Source organism: Ochlerotatus camptorhynchus, unplaced genomic scaffold, assembly GCF_037179485.1.
Source record: "Ochlerotatus camptorhynchus isolate MF236.1 unplaced genomic scaffold, CSIRO-AGI_Acam_v1.1 ptg000086l, whole genome shotgun sequence".
Lineage (NCBI taxonomy): Eukaryota > Metazoa > Arthropoda > Insecta > Diptera > Culicidae > Ochlerotatus > Ochlerotatus camptorhynchus.
Genome location: NW_027040576.1, coordinates 14,892 through 42,646, shown reverse-complemented (window position 1 = coordinate 42,646; position 27,755 = coordinate 14,892). Strand labels below are relative to the sequence as shown.

At 40.6% G+C, this 27,755-nt stretch overlaps 1 protein-coding gene across 2 annotated transcripts; it reads right to left on the bottom strand.

Moving 5' to 3' along the window:
• Nucleotides 1–333: 333 nt before the first annotated feature.
• Nucleotides 334–25,543, bottom strand: DopEcR (G-protein coupled receptor DopEcR). Of its 2 annotated transcripts, XM_065218389.1 has the most exons (4): nucleotides 25,422–25,543; nucleotides 25,165–25,305; nucleotides 24,844–25,102; nucleotides 334–1,133 (listed from the first exon to the last, which is right to left on the bottom strand). In XM_065218389.1, the coding sequence occupies exons 1-4, from the start codon at nucleotides 25,426–25,428 to the stop codon at nucleotides 557–559; spliced, it is 984 nt and encodes a 327-aa protein (XP_065074461.1). In that variant the 5' UTR covers nucleotides 25,429–25,543; the 3' UTR covers nucleotides 334–556. The 2 variants fall into 2 exon arrangements, with proteins under 2 accessions (XP_065074461.1, XP_065074460.1); XM_065218388.1 differs by having other exon boundaries at nucleotides 25,165–25,543.
• Between the last annotated feature and the right edge of the window lie 2,212 nt (nucleotides 25,544–27,755).

Below are 27,755 nucleotides of genomic sequence, written 5' to 3'. Positions count from 1 at the left end.
TCTCTTTGCCGGTGCAAGCTGCAGAGGCGGTTCAGGTGAGGTTCGATTCCAGGGAACATAATCTGGCAACACTGCACCACTTCGCATGCGGCAACGCTTGCGACTGCTTTGACTGCTCTATTCCACCACATCAAGATTATTATGTATGATTCAATTTCTTTAGTTTGCTTTGTCTATTAAGAGAATGATTGTTCTGAGATTTACTACAGCGTTTAAAAATCGCCATATGATAAGATCTTCACGTCTAGCTTACCTGGTAGCCTTAGTTTAGATTAGTTAGTACAGTATGCATGTATTAAAATTACAACAATATTAATTGAAATTTCTGCTGGCTTGTTGTTTTTTTTTTCTAGTGTAAGTAGTAATGCTATCGGTTCTCATATTCTTTGTCTTCTTCTTCTTCTTCGTCTAATTCTTCATCATATCCCAGCGGAAGATGTTCTGTGCTAAATGTCACATTGAGGGATGCTGGGTGGTGGAATTTTGCTCGTTTCTCTTTGAAGAGGGAATGACATTTTGGTAGTGGTTGCTGTATTTCTCCGAGCAGAGCCTGGCCTTAGTCGTCCGGATCCAGCCCGATCAGTTCCAACTGTAGCCGGCCCTTGGTTTTGCAACAGATGGTGAGGAACAGTAACCGCACCAGGAGCCGGAACTGCGGCGACATGCTGGTCATGATGATGATCTTCCAGAACGAGTTGAGGATCCCCAGCCAGACTGCCCCGAACTGGACCATCGGATGGTCGTACGGTTCCCTCATCACCAGCTCGTAGATCCGCAGCAGGATGTACGGACCCCACGAGATCCAGAAGGAGAACACCAATGCAAATGACATACAGTGGCTCGGATTGGCCAGATTCTCGGCCAGTGCCGTGGCGTACTCCTTATCATGGATCGGTGCTCCCGATCGCACCTTACGCATCATGGTAAATATGTAACCATAGTTGTAGCCGATCGAGATTACACTCGGCCCCAGGACCAGGATTGCCAGCGTTGCACTATAGGCAGCCATGTTGCCCCACTCGAGCATACAGATGTGGGTCTCTTGGTTGTATCTGGCTTCGTTGTAGCCAAGCAGCGGTGGACAGCATAGCATCGCGGCCGAAATCCACGTGAACGCCATCCAGCATTGGCATCTGAGTTTTTTTTTATATTATTACAATGTGTGTTACAATTTTGTGTTCATTGAATTCAGTGGATATCACGTGGGGTGACCAGTACATCGATCGAGCGTTGGCGGCGTTGATCGGTGGTGGTGATGGGAAAAATGAGAGAAAACGAGAGAGAAGGTCTGCAGTTAGTATTCTGTAAGTTAAGCTTATAATTGGTTGAAAGCATTTATGTATATGTATGGTACAAAGGAGTCTGAAGCACTTACCGGATGGCACTTTCCATTAGCTAGGGCCCTCGAAAGATGTCATAGTTTGTTATCATACTAAAAGCTGAGTTGAAGGAGAGTTTTGAAACCCCTGAAATTTGATATTTCAGCAAATTTGAAATTTGCTTTGGTTCAAATCAGAGTCTGGCAAAGTGACCAGTTCTTTCGAGCACAACCGGAACGTATCTGACGGTGGGAAATGGGGTCATGATGGGCACTCAGTTTTATCATCACTGAGTAAAAATCACTAACTTTGAACAGTGCGAGCGCTCAATATATCTGTATCCGGGAACCCTTTCTCGATACCGGGCCGGGATTGCAATTTTCCCTGGCTCTGGATGCTCTTGCGCGATCTTCTACCTGCTTTGGTGTTCTTTGAAGCACTTACTTATTAATTGGGAGCTTTCAATGCCACTCAATGCTTGCACAATTTAATATAATAGGGGAAATGGATGTAATGTCGGTCTAAATGCCCCTAATTTGGGCCCATATAAAAATTCAGCAATCGACTAAATTTTCAATAGCGACCAAAAATATCCATTAGTACCGTCCCAATAACGCGTTCATCAAGATAAAAAATAATAAATAGCAGATTTTTAGCGATGGGCCCAATCTTAGTTCCATAGGCCAACATTAGAGCCATTTCCCCTACAATATATGCATTGCAAGGGTGCCATGAAAACGGTCTTCTTGAATTTTCGAAGCGGCGCATGTGCAAAATGTTTATTCCCTCGAAAAACGACCATGTGCAACATTTTTGTTCAATCGGACGTGGTTTGAGGTGGCTTAAAATCGGTAAAATTAGAGTTTTTTTTAATCGAAAAATGACACATGGAATTTCGGAACTCAATTTTTATTTTTGATGCCAAATGACATGAAAATCGTCGATATGATCGTCGAGATCTAGTGTTATCTCGACTTTCTGAGACTTAGCATTTTTCATTTTTTTTAAGTTCGGTGTATGTCTAGCCGAAGTATTTCTTACATTATACTAACGCCATCCTTTCAATGCATGCTATTGGATTCGTTGCATGGAACGGAGAAATCCTCGGTGATACGGAGAACTAAGGACGGCATTCAAGCTGATTACAACAGACGGTTCAGCAAAGGAACGATTGTGCATCCCGCATAAGTCGTCGACCCTGGTTTTCGCTGTGATGGACGATTGCAACGGTCGGTGGCAGAAGAAGGAGCGGCCATTTACTCCCTCCCCGGTGAGTGAACTTTATTGTATATGTCACTGCCGAGCTAGGCATACAGAAACTGGCAACTCTGTTGACACAAGTGCGGTTCTATACGGCTCACAAACTGATAGTTTATTTTCGCTGTTCAAGTGAGAATTTATTTGCGAGTGATTAGTGCACACAGTACTCTAGTGCCAAGGATCATTATTTGTCCTTTTGTTTTGTTTTTTTCCGTCGATCTTGTTTTCCGTGCTGAGCACCAATGCTACCGACGTGCCAGGAAAGCAGCTCCCACACCTGAAGGATCATTATTTGTACCAACACCAAATTTTCTCGGTATCATGAGTGGATAATACGTAGGAGGAGGAGGAGTTACAGCTGCAATGCAAATCCGTCGATGATGTACCTTCCTGTTCTTCATCCATCTTAAACACTCCAGAAAGGAATGGTGACGGTAATGATGACGACTACGATGATGACGACGATTACGAAGACGGCATTAATGTAACGTTGATATCATCACCACCACCAACACTACTACCACCGAAACAGTTCCAAGGAAGATTACTGGAACAACCAAAAACCCCATCAAAGGAAGAGAAGGGGAAAAAGGGGGAAAAGTTAAGTGGAGCGGGTCAAAAACGCTTCAAGCGTCTTGTGGAGAGTGGGCATAGTCGAGAAGAAGCTTTCCGCTTGGCTCAAACACCACAGCAACCGGCGGATTTATCAAAACGCTCGTGGCACTCAGATCTAAACGGTTCCAACAGCAGTGGTAATCCACGTCCACCGAAAATTCCTCGACAGAGCTGTGGAAATAACAAGCCTTCTAAATCAAGAAGCTCTGTACAGCATCGAATTGATGCGCATAGATCCGAACACTCAGGACAACATAAAGGGACTGAGGGTAAGATCAACCCCTCATACAAGGAAGTAGTTTGTGGTGTGAAGCTGGGCATCCTTCCGAAAGGCTATCCCAATGTGGAACTTACTACAGAACAATTGATGGCCACACAAAAAGCAATCATGACCAAAGTTGCTGGACAAAGGAAAGAAGCACTTAAACCAAAATTTGGACATTGTGCCTTCAAGTCGGGCTACTTAGTGATTGTTTGTAAAAACTAGGAAACAGCAGACTGGTTGTGTAGCATAATTCCTACTTTAAAACCCTGGACTGGGGCGGAACTTACTGTGGTGGAGGAAAAAGACATCCCTCGTCCAGAAGTACTAATTGAGTTCTTTCCATGGAGTGCTGAAGACAGAAACGAAGGGATTCTAGCACTCTTAGAGAGCCAAAACGATGGGTTAATGGAGAATACTCCAGCGCAACATTATAAACCAACAACACGTTGAATTAATCTTCACCGTGGATGGAGTTTCTATGAACTCTATCAAAGATTGCGACTTTGTGCTGGATTTTAAATTTGGTAACGCCCAAATTAGGAAGAAATTCCAGAAGAGAAATCTGGCTCAAAGAAATGAATCAAATGATCGTGGGAGACCAGAACACAGGAGTGACCATGACTCCGATAAGACCCACGAGGAAACTGGTGATAACGGAATGGTCGTAGATCATTCAGATAAAATCCCAGGATCCAGTGGTGTCAAGGACATGGAAAAAAACCAGATTCTGGTCATACTACAAATACAGTTAACGAGAGAACAAACGATGATCGAGTGACAAATACAGAATCAGCGCTGGGATACAGAGAAATAAATCTCCAGTCGAATATAAATCCACCTATCGGTAACCGCAGGACTAATGTTGGGGAGAAAGTTCGACCCAATAAGCGCAGCAAATCCAATCAACAACATGAAAAGTAAGCAAATAAAATGTATTCAAGTGAATTCGCACCATGCAAAGGGAGCAACCGCTGTACTTTTCAAACAATTCACAGAAAGTAAACTGGACGTAGCGCTAATCCAGGAGCCATGGGCAAACAAAAGTAGGATTCTAGGAATTCCTACAAAATCATGTAAGTTAATTTATGATGAAGGGCAGCTATCTCCAAGAGCTGCCATTATAGTAAATGAAAAAGTTAAAATTTTTCCGATTACAGAATTTATTAAAAGAGACATCGTAGCAATCATGATGGAGGTGCCAACAACCCACGGCAAAACGGAAATTTATGTTGCTTCAGCATACTTTCCTGGAGACGTGGGAGATGTACCACCACCAGAGGTTGCACATTTTGTGTCTTACTGCAAGAAACAAAATAAAGCATTCATAGTTGGATGTGACGCAAATGCCCATCATACAGTGTGGTCCAGTTCAGACATCAACAGCAGAGGTGAGTGCCTTTTAGACTTTATCTCAAAACACGAAATAGATATCTGTAATAAGGGGGATGATCCAACTTTTATAAACACAATTAGGCAAGAAGTTCTAATCAATTACCAACATAAATGAAGACCAAAATACACGTGCAGCGCAAACTGGCTCTGGAAAAATCAGGACGGAAGTTCAGACACCAATGAATGAATCGACTGGGTTAGAGATTGCCAGGAAAGACGTTCGTAATCTGGCCAATAAAATTTTTACAGAAAAACGAGTCGAATGGGCGATTGATTCTTTTGCTCCTTTCAAATCACCAGGTAGGGACGGAATTTTTCCAGTACTACTTCAGAAAGGAAAGGAAACTTTGACACCCATTCTAACAGGCTTGTTAAGAGCAAGCTTAAGATTAAGTTATATTCCGATAACTTGGCGTCAAGTAAAGGTTATATTTATTCCGAAGGCTAATAAAAAGGATAAAACTTCTTCTAAATCATTCAGGCCGATCAGTTTATCATCCATTATGCTAAAAATAATGGAGAAAATAATAGATCAGCATATAAAATTCACGTCTTTCGTAAATTCCTTTGAGTAAATATCAGTTTGCATATCAAGCTGGTAAATCAACAGTAACAGCTCTTCACACGCTTGTTACAAAACTAGAAAAATCTTTTGAATCAAAAGAAATGTCACTAGCAGCATTCATTGATATTGAAGGAGCATTTGATAATGCATCTTATAACTCCATGAAAAACAATATGTTGAAGCGTGGATTCGACAAAAGCATCTTTAAGCATCGATGCTTTCTAAAAGAGAAATCTCAGCAAATCTTGGAAACTCATCCATAACAGTTAGAGCTGTAAAAGGGTGTCCTGAAGGAGGTGTGCTTTCACCTCTTTCATGGTCTTTAATTGTTGACGAACTTCTCAAAAACTTAGAAGCAAAGGGCTTCGAGATAATTGGCTTTGCTGATGACATAGTCATAATAGTACGAGGAAAATTTGATAATATCATTTCAAATAGAATGCAAACTGCTTTAAATTATGTTTCGTCGTGGTGCGCTAAAGAAGGGTTGAATATAAACCCTTCTAAGACCACTATTGTACCGTTCACACGGAAAAGGAAATTTTCTATAAATAACTTAAAATTGAAAGAAGCTCTTTAGAACTTTCACGAACAGTCAAGTATCTGGGAGTCATTCTTGACTGTAAACTTAACTGGAATTCACATATAGAGCAGGTTGTTAATAAGGCAATAAATGCTTTTTGGATAAGTAAAAAAACATTTGGTAGGAAATGGGGCCTAAAACCAAAAATGATCCACTGGATTTATTTGACGATTGTAAGACCCAGAATATCCTACGCATCATTAGTTTGGTGACCGAAAACTAATGAAAAATCGGCTCAGAAGAAGCTGGGGAGACTGCAAAGACTAGCTACTCTCTCAATAACTGGTGCAATGAACAGCACACCGAGTATTTCACTAGATGCTCTACTTTATCTGATTCCGTTGCATCAATTTATCCAATTAGAAGCTGAAAGGAGCGCTTTAAGGATTTAACGAACAAAGTACTTCCTTGAAGGTGATCTTACAGGACACCTTAGCATTTTAAAAATGTTTGATATTGATTCTCTTGTATTAAAAAATGAAGACTGGATGGAGAAAAAATATAATTTCGATCGTTTATACAATGCAGCAGAATTTGATCGTAATGTTTGGGAAAGTGGGGGACCAAACATCCGTCCAGGTTCAACTGTTTTTTATACAGACGGTTCAAGATTGAACAACCGTGTGGGAGCAGGGGTAACTGGTCCAGGGATTGATATCTCAATATCCATGGGTTACTGGCCAACCGTGTTCCAAGCAGAAATTCAAGCAATTCTTGAATGCTCTGTAATATGCTTGCACAGGAATTATAAACATTCGAATATCTGCATTATGTCTGATAGTCAAGCAGCATTAAATGCTTTAAAATCAGCAACATGCAATTCCAAACTCGTATGGGAATGTGCAATGTCACTTCAGAAATTGGCCTGTCAAAACCAAGTAAACTTATATTGGGTTCCTGGCCACTGTGGAATTGAAAGGAATGAAAAAGCCGATACGTTAGCCAGGCTAGGATCATCACAGCAATTCATAGGACCAGAACCATTTTGTGGAGTTTCTACTTGTTCTCTTAAAATGGACATCAAGAAATGGAAAAAAAATGGAAGTGGAGACCAATTGGAACAACACTTCCATTGCTAGGCAGTCGAAACGGTTCATAATTCCGAACATTTCAATGACTAGCAAAATTCTTGAATTATCAAAGAAAGATCTCAGTGTCTATACTGGTTTGATAACAGGACATTGTCCATGTAAATATCATTTGAAGCTAATAGGAAAACTTCAAGAGGATATGTGTCGATTCTGTGGTATAGAAAAGGAAGACTCTGAACACCTGCTATGCTCTTGTGCAGCAATCTTCAATAAAAGGCGTATTTTTCTGGATAAGGGGCTGGCAGAACCCTTTGATATTTGGAATGCAGGTCCCAGTAAAGTAGTACATTTCATTCGAAATGTAATACCTGGCTGGGAAAATGCTTTTGGTCAGTCTATGTCGGTCGCTTCACAAAATAGTGATACGACATAACTGATAAAGCAATATAAAAACGGGGAATATCACAATAGATCAAAGTAATGGTCGCAGTGATGAATACACCCAACACGGAAAAAAAATAGGCATACAGAAATACACGATTTTAATTGAAATTCCCGTACATCCTCTTCAATTAACACCACGCAAGCCCTGCAATTGAATTGTTCGTTAGAGTAAGTCTGCTGATAAACCCCAATTTGCATCCTCGACTGGTTTTCGTTCTGGTTGGTGAAGCTAGTTGCACGGTATATGTCCTACCGAAGCTAGCCATACGATTGCTACATAGCAATTATTCCTCTTCGCACTGCATCCTGCACACACACACGTTCTGGAGTTCACATTGTCCGCGATCAAGGCAACATTTATACCAATTTGGTGTGGAAATTTGATAACTTTGGATTGGTACTGCTGTTGGTACCTACAGGTAGGTTGCCACAGTATATGCCAAGCCGAGGCTTAGGTTTCTCTGGATATTACACCCCAAATTCTTCTCTTCTGTGAACTTCAACCTAAAATTGAGTGATCCCTACCGAGGCAAGATTGATGTGACGTCATCGGATCTTTTGCTACTTTGGTTCGAATTTGGATTCAGATCAGTTACCTGTTCTGCCAGGTCAGTAATAGCGAGCAGTATATGTCCGCCGAAGCGGAGACTACACGCGGAATACTACACCTCCAATTTCTTTACCGATTGTTCGACATCACATCAAAATGCCACCCACCACCCGGAAAGGATTGTCATCCTTGAAGCAACTGAGGGTTCAACTGGACGATTTGAAATCCTCGTTCGATGATATTTGGTCTTTCATTCAGAAGTTTTCTGATGAAACCACCGGTACTCAAGTCGAAGTTCGATTAGAACGGATCGATGATTTGTGGGAGAGATTTTAGTGAGAATTTGGTCGAGCTAAAATCTCATGAAGACTTCGAGGATGAGGAGAATTATTATAGTAAGTTACGCAAGCACTTGAGCGATCGCTATTATGAAGCCAAAACCTTCCTGTTGGACAAAAGCAAGGCCCTTCGCGTTTCTTCTGAGTTGTAACAGTCCGCCCATGAATAATCAATGTCAGGTGTTGTCGGTCATGTCCGGTTACCGCAGATCAAACTCCAATCATTCAACGGTGACATCGATGACTGGTTGAGCTTCCGAGACCTGTTCACCTCGCTCATCCACTGGAGGACTGATTTACCAGAGGTGGAGAAATTTCATTATTTGAAAGGGTGTTTTCAAGGTGAACCTAAAAGCCTAATCGATCCACTGAAAATTACCAAGGCGAATTAACAGATAGCTTGGGATACTCTGGTAAAGAGGTAGAACAACAACAAGCTGTTGAAGAAGAAGCAGGTTCAATCTTTCTTCAAACTTCCGACCCTCTCCAAGGAATCTGTTGTTGAGTTACGAAATCTGGTGGAAGATTTTGACCGACTCGTCCAAACACTTGATCAAATCGTGGAACCTGCTGAGTACAAGGATCTCCTATTGGTGAATCTGCTCACGATGCGACTGGATCCATCATCTCGTCGAACATGGGAAGAATATTCGGCCAACAAGGAGATGGATTTACTGACAGACCTCACCGAATTTCTGCGTCAGCGAATGCAAGTACTGGAATCGTCCATCAGCAACAACCACCACCGAAACCGAAAGCTTCAGCAATCAAGGCAAGCTACAATTCGATTCAATCGTCAGGAGGAAGATGTGTGGCTTGTAAGGACAACCACCTTCTATACCAATGTTCCGCATTCCAAAGACTTTCTCTGGCGGATCGGGATTCTCTACTGAAATCTCAGGGACTTTGCCGGAATTGCTTTCGATCGAGGCATCAGGTAAAGGATTGCGGATCTGCAAGAACCGTCATCACACCCTGGTTTGCTTCAAGTCGGAGAAGGATTACACTGTAATGGTCGCAGCGATTGCTGGAGACAATCATCCTTCGAATTCCAAGCAATCCCAAGGCTCCTCAGGTTCCAATTCAATCCAACTGGCTAATCTGGCAGCCACTGACGTTTCAGTATGCGGTACGTCTAATCAACTTACATCGCAAGTCCTTTTAGCGACAGCGGTAGTCATCGTCGAGGACGACGTTGGTTCAAGGTACCACGCCCGTGCTCTTCTTGATTCGCAGTGTACGAACTGAACACCGTTACGTATGGAACCAAACCCTGGCCGATTGAGCTGGCTGCTGACGAAGAAGACCGATTTCCGCTCGCGGCAAGAGCAATCCGTGAGGACGTCTATATGGATGAAGTCATCACCGGTACGGACGAGGTGGATGCTATCAGTCTCAGAAACCAGTTGACCGAGATGATGCTGTGTGGTGGTTTCAAGCTCCGAAAGTGAGCTTGCAATGTTCCTGAAGTTCTGGAAGGCGTACCCGAAGAAAACCTGGCTCTTCGAAACCCTAAAGGAATCAACCTGGATTCTGATCAATCCGTCAAAACGTTAGGACTAACGTGGATGCCTATTACCGATACGCTTCGATTCCAGTTCACATTTCCTCCGATAGAACCTGGTGTCCCGTAGAAGAAACGTCGAATATTGTCACTAATCGCAACGCTGTTCAATCCGCTTGGATTGATTGGTGCCACGACTTCGTCTGCCAAGATCTTCCCGCAGCAGCTTTGGACGTTGCAAGACGAGACCGGCAATCGATTGGACTGGGATCAACCATTACCTTTGATGGTGGGTGGCGGAATTTTCACGATAAACTCCCATTGTTGAATGAAATTCGAGTCGATCGCTGTGCCATCATTCCCAAGGCAGTACTAGTTGAAATACACTGCTTTTCAGACGCTTCGAATAAGGCGTATGGTGGTTGCGTCTACATAAGAAGTCAGGATTCCAGCGGAACAATCAAGGTTCGACTCTTATCATCCCGATCCAAGGTGGCTCTACTCCGTTGCCAGTCAATCCCACGATTAGAGCTCTGTGGTGCGCTCTTATTGGCCCAGTTATACGAAAAGGTCAAGGATTCTACTCGGTTAGCGGTTCAGACTTTCTTCTGGACATATTCAACATGTGTGCTGCGTTGGATCGAATCTACGCCAGCAACATGGACCACGTTCGTTGCCAACAGGGTGGCAAAAATTCAAACGCTAACGGAGGGATGGCAATGGAGGAATGTGCCTGGTACAGACAACCCAGCGGACCTAATATCGCGTGGAGTGTCACCCGAAGATATCGTCGACAATGAACTTTGGTGGGAAGGTCCAAATTGGCTGAAGGAGGCTTCAGAAGCATGGCCTGGTGCTGTCGAAGAAATCCCAGAAGCAGGAGAGGAAGAGAGACGTCGTACCGTAGTTGGGTGTACTGAACACCCGGGAGCAGATACCGTACCGTAAATTTGCATTCTGCCACTTCCAAACAGCCATGATGAAAATCAATCCGACTGAACCATCCAGAAACTACAACCCTGTTCTGCTGCATAGCTGAGGGAAAAAATACCGAGAACGGGGAAACAAACCACGGCTATTCTTCAGCATCACCATTACCTACGCTCGGTCGGGAGAGCGCCAGATGAGATGTCCATACGAGGTAGGGAATTGCGGCGATCGTCATCATCTGGGATCGATGGTAGCAGGACCCGAGAGAGTGAATTACCGATCGTTTGTAGACTTCTGCACAGCGTGAGAGGGAGATTTGGGCTAGGCGACCATAGGTCAAGCGATGACCAGATCGGGAGACGGGAGATTAGTTGGTTTCGGTAGCCGTTGGAAACGGTTGATGCTCCCATCGGAGACGAAGAATATAGAAATTGTTAGCTTAAGTTTGTTTGTGAAAAAGTAAATTTTGTAGTAATTGTGAATAAATGTAGTTTCTGTATACTAGCGTTTGGCCAATCCGCGAGTGTCCCTTTTGTGTCTCTGGCGAAGAAGAATACACCCTGGAATTCCGCACCCCGTTTCACCCCAAAGGAAACATCAACAACAACAGAGTTCCCAAGCAGTGTTGGAGTCGGCACGAATGCTCCACTGCCTCTACACATCGAAGGAGGTAAGCCGGCTATCTAACACTTGGCAACAGAGGACTTCTACATCAACTTCAAATGACTTTTAGCGAGAAAAAATAGCGGCTGTAGTAAACCATTATAACAGTGATTTTGTCAAATTATCTAAACAAAAAATAGTAGAAATTTACATTACTAATCATTATCAAACGTATCCCATGACAATTGAATGCTCACTGCGTGTTTATGATCATTTCGTCGATTATATTTTATATTTTATTGCAATACCTTTCGTGAACCTTTCATAGCATCGTAATGTTTGTTTACTTTGCACGATAGGTAGCTGGTTTGACAGTTTAATAGGTAGACTTGGCTTCACTATTGGCGTGACTCATTATACACCGACTCTAGCTAGTTCCAGAGTATGCCGAATCAGTTCCAAAGTAAAGTAGTTAGTAACACCCAGGAGTTCGCCCAGCAACTACAATCTTCAGGAGACATCAACGAGGACGAGATTATGGTATCTTTCGACGTCACAGCTCTATTTCTCAGCGTACCGGTCAAGAAAGTGATCAGCCATTTGGAGGACTGGCTATTACGCAACGAGAGGATGCAGCTTGGAGAAACAAGGTTCGGACGTACCTTAAACTGACCTACCTTTGTATGGAAGAGAACTGCTTCTCCTTCCGAGGTAACTTCTTCAAGCAGACGAAAGGAGCCCCAATGGGAAACCCTCTATCCCCCTTCCTGTGTGAACTTTTCATGGTCAACTTGGTGACAATTCTTAAATAGAAAGGACTATTGCCAAACCGTTGGTGGAGGATTGTTGACGATATCTTCAGCGTAGTTAAACGGGAAGACCTTCCACAAATTTTAAATGAGACCAACAGAATTCACTCATGAGGTAGAAAAAGACGGGAAAATTGCATTTCTCGATATTCTAGTCATCAGGGAATCGTCATCATCATCTTCGCTTGAATACGAAATTTACAGGAAACCAACAAGCACCAGAAGAGTTATCCCCTATACTTCCAACCATTCGTACCAGCAGAAAATGGCCGCCTTCCACCACATGATTCACCGGATGCAGACTCTTCCATTCAACGATACAGGAAAGGTTAAGGAAATACAGTAAATCTTCGAAACTGCGAGACTCAATGGATACAAGGAAACCACAATAAAAAAGCGAGAATTCTACAAAGGAGATTATTTACAACCCTCACCGCAGCACCTGAACCCTTGAAACGAGTGTCCGTTCTATTTGATCAGGGTATTACTTGTACTGTGGTCTTACAGTTAAAACAATTCAAATTAGAATTAGTTTTCCCCAGTAGACATAACCAGTTGAAATCATTGTTAGGATCCACTAAAGACCCAGTTAATGTTTTAGGTAAAGAAGGTGTATATAAAATAAGCTGTAATCATTGTAACAAAGTATATGTAGGACAAACCAAGAGTACTTTAGCAACTAGATTTAAAGAACATGTAGCGGAGGTTAATAAGGCCAAAAAGCAAGAGGAAAAAGGCCTAAAATATGATTTCAAATCAAAGGTTGCAGAACACATCTTCACAGAGGACCACCAACTATCGACGGAGGACATCACGATTTTACGAACCGTATCATGGAAGTTGGATGTTGCAGAGAGCCTCGAGATCAACAAACAACGGAATTCAACTTTACTAAACAGGGATAGGACTAGGACACATCAACGAGTAAGCAGCTCCTGCCCTACAGGAAATTAAATTTAAGTTTACCTAAATTTAAGTGAAAATGTACCTGTGTTTATATATATTCGGTAAAATGCGATGTTTTTCTTCAGTCTAGTATTAGTACAAGACACTGAAGAAGTCTGCACATTGTAAACAAAATACGCGTATCTGTCAAGGATAAGCAAATAAGGTAGTGGAATTAAATGGATATTTCTAATCCTCTCTCTCTATTTATACAGGAATTCCACTAAGACGCCCACATTCATCAGGATAGAATTTAGGGTCGTGACATAAACATGAACCCGGACGGCCATTGGACTGTCCTCCAAAAGATCCGGAATATCCGTAAATCCGAACTTATGTTCCAATGAGGAAATAGTGCGGAGAGTAAATTTAATTATAATATTCTACTATCAAAGTTAGCCGCATTATTAACCCCGTTTTACGATATTTAATTTTGGGTGATTTCACGATTTTCGAAAAACTCAAACATACCCGATTCTGCACCATCACGTCCGATTGAGCCTAAATTTTGCACAGGGTCTTTTTTCGAGGCACTAAACATGATTTCAATATGGAGGTACACTTTGTGAAAACCGAAAATGGAACATGTAATTGTTGCTATGATAATTAAAAATTATCACTGCGAAAAGCGATTTCTCTAACACAGATTTCAAAGTTGAATTCCATCTGGTATCACCAAACGGTGTTTATTCAATGACTGCGTGGTCAATGGTGGTGTTCTCCAGTACACAACTAAAGGCTCCCCACAAGCAGCGAGCTGCAGCCCACATGAGCATTCATTGGAGGAGGAAGAAGCCGCACCGTTATTGATCGGAATCATCATGAGTCGCTGTAGTCAAGCGCGTCAGTTAACAAACAAGATTTATTATATAGGACCACGTATTTCTACGTCACCATTGCGTACAAAACCATAGGGCTGTCTCTTGTAGTTTTTTTTCCCCATACTGGCACCCCAATGTATCATGTTAGGCAATGATCGATTCTCTTTCGATAATAACTCGGCTGCAAAAAAATTCCCTACTGTGCTTATCGTTTCAAATGCTAGATAATACCGTCTTTTAACAAACCATGTTGTGAAAATAGCCCAGAATGTGTTTGAATAACCGTGGCTATTCAAAGAGAAAATCGATGAAATGAATCGATCAAATCAGATAAGATCTTTTGAAATGTTCGTCTGTATCTGTTCCATGTAATTTACACCATTTACACCGATTTACACGCGTTTTCCCTTGACCAAATTTTGACCGTATCACCCTTTAGTTTAGTGCACCCCACACGGCAGAAGTTTCGTCAATATTTCCATAAATATATTCATGTCAATATTATCGATAATATGTTCGGGGGGTCATCAATACAGAGTCGCTCCTGACTAATATTGTTGTAGCTGCTGGCATATTCCGAGTCAAATCACAACCACCTTGTCAAAAGATGGCAAAGAACAGGCCGCATCTGCTGCTGTAGTCAAACACAAGGGGAAAATTAGGGGAAATAATGAAACATGAAATCAAACTTGTTTGATTTTGCGTCAATATGCTCATCAATATATTCGTCGTTAATATTTGCATCAATATGATTGTCAATACTAGTAAGTATTGACAATATTTTTGCCCGTGTGGTGCTTGCTTTTGCCAGATTTCCACATCGATTCTCATCTAATCGATCTCGTCGCACGCTATGTCTGAAGGCACTTTTTTTTTAAACATTTATGTACCTCAGATTTTTTTTCACAGGATGTTAGTATTGATCCTGACAATAAAATCTGTGATGGTTTTAGAATATTTCATCTTGGGTTTTTTGAAGTTTTCAAAGCCGATTATGAAGGCGTTTATGGACTATTGGCGTTACTAAACTAATACTAATTGAACAAATGTTGTTAAATGAGGTTAAAAAGTTGATTGAATTAATTCAAATGGGATTAAAAAGTTCTCTTTGACTCTCAAGTAAGATTTGTTGCTAGAACAACTTCTTGTTTAATTTATCTCCCTTCATAAGAGTAAAAGAGAAATAAACGAGCAGAGCAGTCCAAGATAGCCACGTAATCATAGTAGGCATTGATTTTCGTCCTGTTTCGAGTGTTTTTTTTTTAAGATGAATCGAGTAGAAAATCTGGAAAAATTAAAAAAATCTCACGAAGAAAAAAGAGAGGTCAAAAATATATTCACGCCACTTTAGTAGCGACGATCGTCGAAAGATTTTTATTGGAGTTCAATAAAGGAGATAGTAGGTATCCGGAGCTACCTCCCTGGCATCGGTAGCATTGGTGCTCAGCACGGAAAACAAAATCTAAGCAAAACAAATCAAAGGAAAAAAAACCAAGACTAATTTATTTGAATTTTGTTAAGCTCACATGAGATTAGAAAGGTCCAGTGAGTTTCGGTAGCCCTCATCTTGAATTAATACAGAATAGCTAGAACTTCATTGCAGTTCCCATGCTTTGTCAAAGAAAACTTTCAGGAAAGTTCAGCGAGTTTCTAGGAAATTTTGTGAAATATAGGGAACTGTAGCGAATTTTAGGAAAGTTCTGCAAAAAATCAGAGAAGTTCAACAACTTTCAGATATGTTCATTGGTCTTCAAGAAAGTTCTACAAACTTCAGGAAAATTCTTCAAACTTTAAAGTTGTCCTTCGATCTTCGGAGAAGTTCAATAAACTTCAGGAAAATTTTCCCTACTTCAGGGACGTTTTGTGAGCTTCAGGGGAGTTCAATGTCCTCCTGGTAAGTTCTACTAACGTTAAGAGAGTTTTGTGAACTATAGCAACATTATATGAATTTCAATGATGCTCTGCAAAAAAAAATCTTAAGGCGCTAGGATGGTCTGTGAACCATAGGGAAAATTCAATAACATTAGCGAAGCGCTGTAAACTTTAAGAAATAGCTGTGAAAAACAGAGACTTTCTGCGAACTTCAAAGAAGTTCTAAGAACATCAGGAAAGTTTGAAGAATTTCATCCAAGACCAATGAAATCAAGGAAAACCTTATGAAAAGGGATTTGAATTTGAATGTAACTTCTATAAGCTGTCTCATCGGGTCGTTGGTCGAACAAGTTCCACTCCATGTCTTAGCAAACTTGTACGATAGAGATAATTTGTTGCGATATATCTTTCTCTTTTACGCTTCCCTCATTAAATGTGATCGACGACATGGCAGTGTAAAAATTAGAGTTCGCCGCCTAAAAAATATAGTGAGTACGGCTCACGCATGTTAATTTGCCGTTTACCGGTATAAAACATGTGAACAGTTTATGAAAATTGAGGTTCACAAATATCCAAGAGAAAGATGTTAACCAGAAGTTCAAACCATTTTACTGTTGAGTTGTGCGGGTGTGTAGATATTTGTAAGATAAAAACACCACATAAAAAAAAAACAAATTCCTGAAAAATTGCAAATCATGTCCGACGCAGGGTTTTTCTGGAAAACGTCATGCATGTAGTGAAAACCGGACACTTCAGAATCGTTTTGAATTAGCAAACGAAAGTAAGGATCCCTTTGTTGCCAAAAGCATTAGAGAGTTAGCAGGCAAAAAACTAGCCGAGGTTAGTTTTTCAAACGTCACAGGAAGACCAGTGGGTTTATATTTGAAACATTCAGGAAAAAAAATTAAGATTTCTCACGAAGATTTACTCACTTTTAAGAAAGATCTTAATCTGAGTGTTAATAAGGTCAGTATGTAAAAGTTAGTTATCTTTATAACTTTATATTTTACATAACTTTAGACTATACTTTTGTTATATTACAGACGTTAAAATTGGTTAAACATATGAGACATACCGGCCTCAAATCAAATATGAGGAAAGGCAACGCGGCCAAGAATAATTCTTATCTAAATACCACTTGAAATTGGGTGGCTGCCACAAATGCGACTCGGCATGCGCAATTTTGATTCGCTGGTCGCCATTGTAGGTGCTTGATTAACGCTATAGCTTGATAAACGTGTGGTTTTGGAAGGATGCAAAAATTTTTGATCATCAGCTAAAGGTTTTGGACAGTATGGATGCTACGATGAGACATTGTTTTGGTAATGAACTCTTGGATGAGTGCATAGGTATTTTTTTGTGAAAGTAGGTCTACCGAAAATCATTTTCAGCTTAATTTGTTTCGATCTGTAACAGACGCATTTCACGCCAAATCGATTCGAAGCTGGCAACACCCTCTTAGATTTCAATGAAATTTTCTGAATGTGTAGACTTTGACTAAATAAGCACTTTTGCATACTCAGTTTTTCCAAAATTTATCTAGACTAGCATTTGAGAAGGACCAAACTTTTTCTGCTGATTTTTTTCAACAAAAATATTATGGAAAAATGACAACTCCTACAAAACTGTGTTGTATCGATAACTTTTAGGAAATTGTCCAAGTTTTCGAAAAAAAATACTGAAAAAAATTTCATTTGTAGTCAGTTCAGACATGAAAAATTTTTTGTTCGAATTTTTTTTCCATAAAAGTGCCCATCTCGCTATGTTTGGATGGTTGGTAATAAACATAATTACCTATCTTGAGACTAAGTTTCATCCAAATCAAACATGGCATTTTATTCCTCGCGAAACCGCAAATTCGGTAGACGAAATCAGTCAGCCTTTTTCAATGGTGGAACTTTCACTCGCTCTCCTTTCGTGTGGCAATTCTGCCCCGGGATCTGATAGAATCAAGTTCAACTTGCTGAAAAACCTCCCAGACGTCGCTAAGAGGCGCATGTTGAACTTGTACAATCAGTTCTTGGAGCTCAATATTGTTCCCGACGATTGGAGACGAGTGAGGGTGATAGCCATTAAAAAGCCTGATAAACCCGCGTCGGATCACAATTCGTATCGGCCCATCGCGATGCTGTCGTGTATTCGGAAATTGATGGAGAAAATGATCCTTTTTCGCCTCGACAAATGGGTTGAGACGAACCACCTTCTTTCAGATACTCAATTTGGTTTCCGTAGGGGTAAGGGAACGAACGACTGTCTCGCGTTGCTTTCCTCGGAAATTCAGTTGGCTTTTGCTAAGAAAGAGCAAATGGCTTCTGTGTTCTTGGATATCAAGGGGGCTTTTGATTCAGTATCCGTTGAAGTTCTTTCAGAGAAACTCCACGTTTGTGGATTGTCTCCATTTATGAATAATTTTTTGTACAATTTGCTGTCAGAAAAACATATGAGCTTTTCTCATGGAAACTCTACAGCTTTTCGATTTAGCTACATGGGTCTCCCCCAAGGCTCATGTTTAAGCCCCCTGTTGTACAATTTCTACGTTAGAGAAATTGACAATTGTCTTAGTGACAATTGCACGTTGAGACAACTTGCAGATGACGGCGTAGTGTCTATCACAGGGCCAAAAGAGGTTGACCTGCAAGGACCCTTACAGGATACCTTGGACAATTTGTCTACTTGGGCTATTCAGCTAGGTATCGAATTCTCCACGGAGAAAACTGAGTTGGTCGTTTTTTCTAGGAAGCATAGCCCAGCACAACCGAAGCTTCAACTTTTGGGTAAACCGATCACTCATTCCATGTCCTTTAAATATCTCGGGGTACATTGAGTATCTGAGACGAAAATGCCAACTAAGGATCAATTTCCTTCGATCAATTACCGGAACGTGGTGGGGAGCCCATCCACAAGATCTTCTGACGTTGTACCGGACAACGATTTTATCGGTTTTAGAGTACGGTAGTTTTTGCTTCCAGTTGGCAGCTAAAACGCACATCATCAAGCTGGAACGGATCCAGTATCGTTGTCTTCGTATCGCGTTAGGATGCATGCACTCGACTCATACTATGAGTCTCGAAGTGCTGGCGGGCATGTTGCCACTATCCGTCCGTTTTTCAGAGTTATCTCTTAGGCTCCTCACCCGTTGCGAAGTAATGAACCCACTGGTGATCGAAAATTTTGAGAAGCTTCTGGAGCTAAATCCTCAAACATGTTTTATGACTTTGTACTACCTATATTTAACACAGGATGTCAGCCCTTCAAGAAATATTCCCAATCGTGTAATCTTCTCCGATTTCGGCAATTCAGTGAATTTTGATTTATCTATGACGCAGGAAATCCACGGAATTCCAGAGCATCATCGTTCTATGATTGCTCCGTCATTATACGCTGCAAAGTTTGGCCATGTTGATTCTGCAAGAACGTTTTTCACAGATGGATCTCTAATAGAGGAGTCCGCTGGTTTTGGTGTATTTAATGAATTTCATAGCGCCTCTCGAAAACTTGAAGCTCCTTGTTCTGTGTATGTGGCTGAACTGGCAGCAATTCACTACACCTTGGAAACTATTGCTTCACTTCTTCCAGACCACTACTTTATTTTTACGGATAGTCTCAGTTCTGTCGAGGCTATCCGTTCCATTAGGCCGGTAAAGCACTTCTCGTATTTTCTCTTGAAAATACGAGAACTGCTTAGTACTTTATCCGTGCGCTCTTTCATCATCACCTTCGCGTGGGTCCCTTCGCATTGCTCAATTTTGGGCAATGAGAAGGCGGATTCACTTGCGAAGGTGGGCGCTATGGAAGGCGACATTTATGATCGACAGATCGCCTATAGTGAATTTTTCTCTATTTATCGTCAGCAGTCGCTCGTTAGCTGGCAACATCAATGGAGTGAAGGGAGCTTGGGACGATGGCTACATTCAATTATCCCTAAGGTGTCGAAGTTTGCATGGTTCAAAGGGTTGGACTTGAGTCGAGACTTCATACGCGTGATGTCTCGTCTCATGTCCAATCACTATTGTCTAAACGCTCACTTGTTCCGTGTGGGGTTGGGAGACAGCAATCTTTGTGAATGTGGACAAGGTTACCAGGACGCTGATCACATCCTTTGGTCTTGTGCGGAGTATCGTGGAGTCAGATCACATTTTTATGATTCCCTTCGGGCTCGAGGTAGACAACCTAATGTTCCAGTTCGGGATATTTTGGCTAGACGCGATCTGGAGTTTATGAAACTCATATATGTTTACTTTAAGGATATTAACCTTAGATTGTAAGTTTGATTAACCTTGTGCTTAGTTTGTATTTTGTACGTGTGGGTTTTTTTTTCAATGTTTGTTTTCAAGATGAATAGAAATAATTTCATGCTTTAGGATTAATTAAATAGTTGTATCGTAAACCACATTTCAAACCTCCTTCTTCCCTTTTCCCATCCAAAAAATTGTAAATCTCCACTAACCTCGAGACAACCGCGAGTACTCGGTCCAGTTCCTTTAACTTTAAATTTAAGACAGTAATAATGTATAACGCAAAGGATAACTCGGCTCTGTAAAGTTTATTCGATTGAGCCTGTACAAATAAAGTAATTATAAAAAAAAAAAACATGGCATTTTTTTAAATCGACTTCAAATTTAAAAAATCTTTTCTTGACGTAGGACTACGTCTGTGATTTCTATATGGAGGTACACTTTATGAAAACCAAAAATGGAACATGTAACAAAATTATGAAAATTTTTGAACGTTAATAACTCCTCTGCCAATGGACCAATTTCAATAACTTTATCACCAATCGATCAGAAATATTTCAACACATCTGCTAAATTTAAGAATTTATCATTTTTCAAAATGTCACTATTGAAAATTGCATGAATGTGCAATTATGATTATTATTATATTATATTATATATGATTATTAAAATTATCACCGATTGCCTACGAAAAGCGATTTCCCTAACACAGATTTCAAAGTTGAATTCCATCCAGTCTCACCAAACGGTGTTTATTCAATCACCGCGTGGTGGGTGGTGGTGTTCTCCAGTACACAACGAAAGGCTGCCCACATAAGCATCCATAGAAGGAGGAAGAAGCCGTACCGCTATTGATCGGATTCAATAGATCTTCGTGAGTAGCTGTGGGCCATCTATGTCAAGCGCGTCATACTAAAGAGTGTAAACAGAGTGAACCCCGCCCAAATTCCTATTCCTACACAAAATACAAGCTTCTGCTGCAGCTAAGATTTATAACATTTATTATATAAGACCACATAGTCCTACGTCACCATTGCGTACAACCCCATAGGGCTGTCCTTTGTAGTTTTTTTTTTCAATGTAGGTCTCTAATGGATTTTTTTTTCAATATTTTTTTTCGATAATTTGGACAATTTTCGAAAAGTTATCTATACAACACATTTTTGAAGGAGTTGTCATTTTTCCATAACATTTTTTTGAAAAAAAAAAATCGGAAAAAAAGGCTTGCCCTTCTCAAAGGTCAGTCTAGATAAATTTTGGAAAAAACTAAGTATATCTGAGAGGGTACTGCCAGCTCCGAATACGATTTGACGCGAAATGCGTCCAACAGTTTTGTATCGTCAATACACATACGCCTTCATAAACGGCTAAGTATATTTCAAAACACCTTTTCTCAAAAAACCCAAAATGAAATACACAGATTTGATTGTTAGGATCAAAACCAACATCCTGTTAAGGAAAATCTCAGGTACATGAAAGTTGCAAAAAAGTGCCTTCAGACATAGCGTGCGTCGATTCTGGTGTAGTTGACAGAACTTTTGACACCTATTGAAATATAAGGTAAAACAAGGTTCGCAGGATACATAAGAGAGCATGATGTGGTCCATCGGAAATTCGGGTTTCCAAAGGGTATTCAGAACATGTCCGGATAAGCCTTAATGATCCTGGGAACACCATGAGGCCACTAATAATCTTGATTTTGAATTGTCGTGTGATTTGAGCAGTCACATGATGGGTCTTTGTCACACAAAAAAAAAATCTGAATTTTAATGGTGATGTAACCTTTCATGCGTGTAAACTTTTTTTTTCACGTAAACTAGCAGCTTGCAAAAAATGTTGCAATCAAAGGTGGGCAGTTGCACACAATATATAGAATATTGCATGACATGTCTCATAAATTTACAGGATCTATAATGTATGTATGATACATGACGCTCAGTTAATGTGCATCATAGAAACGGAAATTTAGAATACTTTTTCGAACTGTGCATGGTTATCAATGACTTTAAATCTATGACAAAAGGTCGAAGGACAAAATGTCGAAGGACAAAAAGTGGAAGGACAAAAGGTCGAAGGATAACAGGTTGAATGGACAAAAGGTTGAATTGAACTTAGAGGGACAAACGATCGGAGCTACAAAAGGTCTAAGGGACAAAAGGTCGAATGGACAAAAGGTTGAAATGATCAAAAATTGGATGTTCAAAAAACCAACATCAAAATTGATAAAATATTTTTTCGAACATTTAGGGTAGAGCGCTACTTTGTCGTAATCGCTCATTTCCGTTCTATCGAGCAAGTAACATCAATAATATCAATGATTTCACCGTGCACAAATCAATAATACGTTTGTATCGATGCGCTAGCTCATAAGCTACAAAACAAAGGCTATACTAGCGCGTTGTATGAACATTTACACTCATTGTTCTCAAAACAAAAGAGGTCCTCCTAGCGAATCCGTTTTAGCTGCCTTCATTCGTAGAACGACGAAAAACCTAGAAAAAACCAATGGCGTTTCAATACGTTAGGACGGAATTGAAACTCGTAGAACGAATTTGGAATCAAGAAGCAGTGTTAGATTTCTAACAATATCTCAATTATGTGTGACTCTTTATCAAATTCAACGGTACGTATAGAAAGGTAAATACATACATTTGGAAGTCATCTATAGTAGAATCAATCCATTTTTGAGTTCATATTCGTTCGAAAAAGAGAGGTTAAGTGCGGGTTGTGCTTAGTAGGACGGAAATTGGATTTTTCTTCTTCTTCTTCTTCTTCTTCTTCTTCTTCTTCTTCTTCTTCTTCTTCTTTATTTAGGAGATTATTAGCCGTAAGCTAGTTCATCTCCGTCAGCGGAAAATAGATCAAAAACCCTACGCATAGTTTAAAAGAACTTTAACAAATACTAGGAAAATACTCTCAAAGAACGGCTAATGATTTAAAGAAGCACTATATTCTAGAGAAAGGCAGTTATTTGTCTCTTAAATTGCCATGACACGCACATTAACTATGTGCGACATAACAACAATTATGCAAAGTCTCATACAAATCGAAGAAAGTCGATTCAAAAATTCAATTTCGGTATTTTACCTGAAACTGCTCCGTTTTTGATCGAGAGTTTTCGAGAAAGATCGAGGTATTAACACCTTAACTGACAATTCTCTCGATATGCCCAAATTAGCCAAACTTCTGTGAAAATCTCTGTTGCTACGTTTTTCTGACACTTGACACTAACTAGACCAGCCACGGTTTCGCTCGGCATGTGTAAAAAGGTTAACCATAATATCATGGATAAACGAAAGTGTCATCCGATTGTTCAGTTTATACGCATTCAGACTCCTTATATATTTATTCGAAATAAAAAAAACAATAATCGAGAAAATAAGTAGTAGAATTGTATTACATGAAGTAAGGTGCAATAAGGGAAAGTATTGTAAAGGCCATCTACTAAGGTTCTACCAGTGGCATGTCTCAGTGTTGAGGATCAAGGAAAACTAACTACCTGATTTTGGGGATCTGGATGTTCTATAAGCTTTGGCTTAAGTAATATTTAGTAACAAATAGGCAAACTACCTACAGCTGGCCTTTCTGTTTTCAGTTTGTGTAATAATGGGTCGCTTAGAAAACAAATTTTATATTGTATTTTCTTGTGTAAAATGAATCACCATATTTAAATGAATGATCGAATGATAAATGAAATGCTTAAACAATTCTAACTACATATAAGTCTACCCAAGCGGTGCATAAGTCAATTTGAATGATCTACCAATTTCAAACCTTATGTTTCGGATTTTCAAACAAAAGCTATTCCAAAGGAATGCAAAAAGACTGCTGTAAATCACCTATCTATGCGTTTTGAGGCTCTAGTTATAAAAATGAGAAGCAGGAAACGAAACTTAATCAAACTAAATATCAAACCTTCCATTCCTATAATTTCATACCGAGAACGAACAGTAAATAAGTACAAATTGAAAACAAACACATTAATTGATTAATATTCGGAAAATGTGAGTGATAAATTGAACAGTAAGTGAAACAGTTGGTGAGTGAAACACAGATGCATGTCGTTCTGCTTTCCCATCCTTAGGATGGTTTTGAACAAATTGACCTGGAAGGGAAAACCCAGGAAGGGAAAGCAGAACGGCGGAACGGTAAGTAATAGAAACTTTTAACAAATATAATTTAGTAGTTTATGAAACTGTAGTGATCAGTAGAAATGGAATGATAATTGTTATCGTTGTTGAACCTTATCGGCATGCAAATCATGAGTCTACCAAACACGCTTTTGAGGTTCTTCGACTTCCGGAATATATGTACAGTCCCATGATTTGCATTCAAGAGCCGTCGTCATGAGAGTTAACAGATCGGCACACATCAATCTACGAATTTGTACATTGAACAACTGCTAGTGGAAAGAACACACACACGCGCTCGCGGATTTGGGTGCAAACATGATCACACCGATACTAATGGAGTGTTGTTTCTGTTTGTTTTGGAAACACACAGGGAAGCAGACTGAGGATCCGGGTGATCCTCGAAGAATCAGGTTAGGGTTCGTTTTTGAAGATGGGAAAATACTAGAATCAAAAGTTACAAAAACCGATCACTGTATGTTTTTCTGTTTGTTTGTTTGTTTGTTTGTTTGTTGAATGTTGGAATTAGAAGACGGGAGTTACACGAACGAACAGTGTGGGAAGTGGTGGTCACCGTATCCGTCCAATCACTATATGGGGGAGGATTAGAACTGTCCCTGTTGCCTATTTACCTTGTTTTGGTTTGTATCGTTTCATAGCGCAGCGGTTTCCTAACTGCCAGATACCGATCGACAGATATCCACATGAAGGTGTAAACTGAGATGGACCAGAGGGTGACCTCCAGGTACCCGACTATTCGGCACAGCACGTCCCCGTACACCCATTCGCCGGCGAATGCTGGATAGACGTACAGAGGCACAATGAACAGACCGCATAGTAGATCGGCAACGCCCAGTGACAGCAGGTAATAGTTGATAACCTCGTGGGGACCTGTAGGGAAATGGGAAGATGTCAGATTCTCCGTCATGATCCATGTACTAAGGACAACTTACCCTTAAAGTTAAGATATGTGGCTACTACAATGAGATTGCCTACGATGATGGCGACCGCTAAGATGAGAATGATCGTTGACAACGTAAGTGCCTCCAGGGTTGAGCCGGCTGGCAGGTGACTCAGCCCGTGCATCGTAACTCCTGAAACAGAGACGGGCGAGATGAGCATCGTGGGCCACCGCAAGCATCACTTACACAGTAGTAGTAGTAGTAATGCGGGTGCGGGCCGACTGATGGTCCACCTCATCACGGTTTACCTCGCATCCGGTCATGACGGTTTGGCACCGGTTGGAAAGAAATTTGGCCGACTGGCTGGGGCTTGATCCTCTCCTGATTCGGAAGCTACGAACTCCTAGCGGCACTCATCGGCCTCACTCGATTAGATCTAGAGGATCGGAAACAGAAAACAGATTATTATCAATGGGCCAATAATATTCTAGCTAATTTCATCTTCGTAATGGCCATCATCATTCATCGCACGTAAAACTCGACGACAGCCGGCTGGACATGCAACCTGTCAGGAGCGAACCATTTTGGCGTCAATTAATTTTCCACAGAGCGCAAATTTAATTTTCACATTGTCCCATTTGTCGCCCTTTTGTGTTTTGTTTGGATCTATACGTACCGACACACGTACTCTGCCCATATCTATTTACCGTTTCAGTTGACGGGATAACGATACAAGGAGAGTGAGATACTTGGGGGGGGGGGGGGGGGGGCTCATCCCCGAGGGATTGGTTCTGGCACTGCCCATAATGAGATTGGAATGATAAACTATATGCATATGAGCATCGCCTGTGTCGGCTCTTTTGTTTCGTACTATATCACAAAATATCCGCACAGATGTGTGTCATCATATTTTATACCAAGCCCCAAAAAGTACTGCTACTAAATTGTGCAAATGATCGTTGCTGCTAAAGGCAGTAGTGCCAGCCTGAAGCAAACCACAACGATGACAGACGACTAGACGACTTGTTAATGAATCCCGAGAGGATAATTGGGGACCGACGTTTGAGTCATGTGCTGATGCAAATTTAGTGTCGCTTTTCGAAGGGCGCGATGTGACTTCAATTTATTATTTAATTGATGACAAGTGCTGGATATCGTCTTTCCCTGCAAGTAACCGGTTAGCATTAAAATCTCGAATAATCTCGCGGAAAATTTTAGAAAGAAATTCTTCCAATCAGTTTTCGCTTTTTATTATCTATTGAATAATCCAAAAATTCCGTGCGTTTTGGGCATGAAAATGCGTAATATTGTCATCAGAAAACGAGGTGGTTTCCCTAACACAGTCACCAAATATTGATACCGAGCACGTAATCCTTCGTCAAATTTACGGATACAACCTCTTACTCTTTCTCATGAATCATTAAAAAGACAATTATTGAGCACTTTTGGGAAAGGTCACAATAATGGATCAATTTGCAACAAATTTTTCCAACAGAACTCATTCAAATTATGTCACTTCAAAAAAATAACCTGTCTCACTTCTCATTATTGGCATTGATTTTCGAGTTACTCTTTCTGGACTCAGAATTTTTTCATGAGATATTGAACACTCATCTTCCTTTTATACTTCAACTTTTATACGTCAATGCAGTGCTGGATGGACCAATGCTTTCGTTTGCTGATAACTTCAAGCTGTATTTCAAGATTCGTTCTGAGGCTGACGCTCAGTTTCTACAACATCAACTTGACGCATTCGCTCATTGGTGTCAGATGAATCGTACGACTGTAAATCCTGCAAAATGCTCAGTTATTACGTTTTCTCGACTGAAAGATCCAAAACTCCACGATTATTCATTGTCTGGAGTACCACTGGTAAGAGTGAACGAAATCAAGGACTTGGGAATTATCCTCGTTCGTAGTGAATAAACCTTCAAAATCTCTAGGCTTTATCTTCCGGTTAAGAGTTCACGGACATTTACAGTCAAAAGGCGCTCTACTGTGCATTAGTTCGGTCGACATTGGAGTACTGTTCGACTGTTTGGAGCCCTCACTACCTAAATGGAATTGAGAGAATGGAATCAGTGCACCGGCGGTTAGTTCGATTCGCACTTCGTCGACTACCATGGCGGGATCCATTTCGTCTCCCAAACTACGAGCACCGATGTCAGCTAATTCGTCTGGATACACTTAGTACACGAAGAGACGTTGCTAAGGCTATGCTGGTTTCTGATGTCTTGCTGGGTCGAGTTGATTGTCCTGAAATCCTACAACGAATCAACTTGTATGTGCGACCAAGATCTCTACGGAACAATGCGATGCTACGACCTCAACCTCACCGCACCAATTACGGAATGAACAGTGCCATTACTGGGATACAGAGAGTTTTCAACCGGGTTGCCAGTCAATTTGATTTTAACGTTTCGCGTGACTTGCTACGTGCTAGATTCTTAATGTTTTTAGATAATTTGTAACATATGTGTAGTTCTAATGTATATTAATTTAGTTCATTGGCAACAACTTATCCATCATTGGGGCCAAGAAGCCTGTTGATGAAAAAATAAATTTAAAAAAAAATAAAAAACATTAGACTAATGTTAAATTTTAAATTTTCTTTCCCACTAACGTCCCAAAATTAAAGCGAC

Excerpts from the sequence above, each read along its gene's own strand:
- DopEcR (XM_065218388.1), bottom strand. The coding sequence starts at position 25,333 with ATGCTCATCTCGCCCGTCTCTGTTTCAGGAGTTACGATGCACGGGCTG. Across the intron at positions 25,103-25,164 it reads CACATATCTTAACTTTAAGG|GTCCCCACGAGGTTATCAAC; the intron begins GTAAGTTGTCCT and ends ATTTCCCTACAG. Across the intron at positions 1,134-24,843 it reads ACGATACAAACCAAAACAAG|ATGCCAATGCTGGATGGCGT; the intron begins GTAAATAGGCAA and ends AAAAAAACTCAG.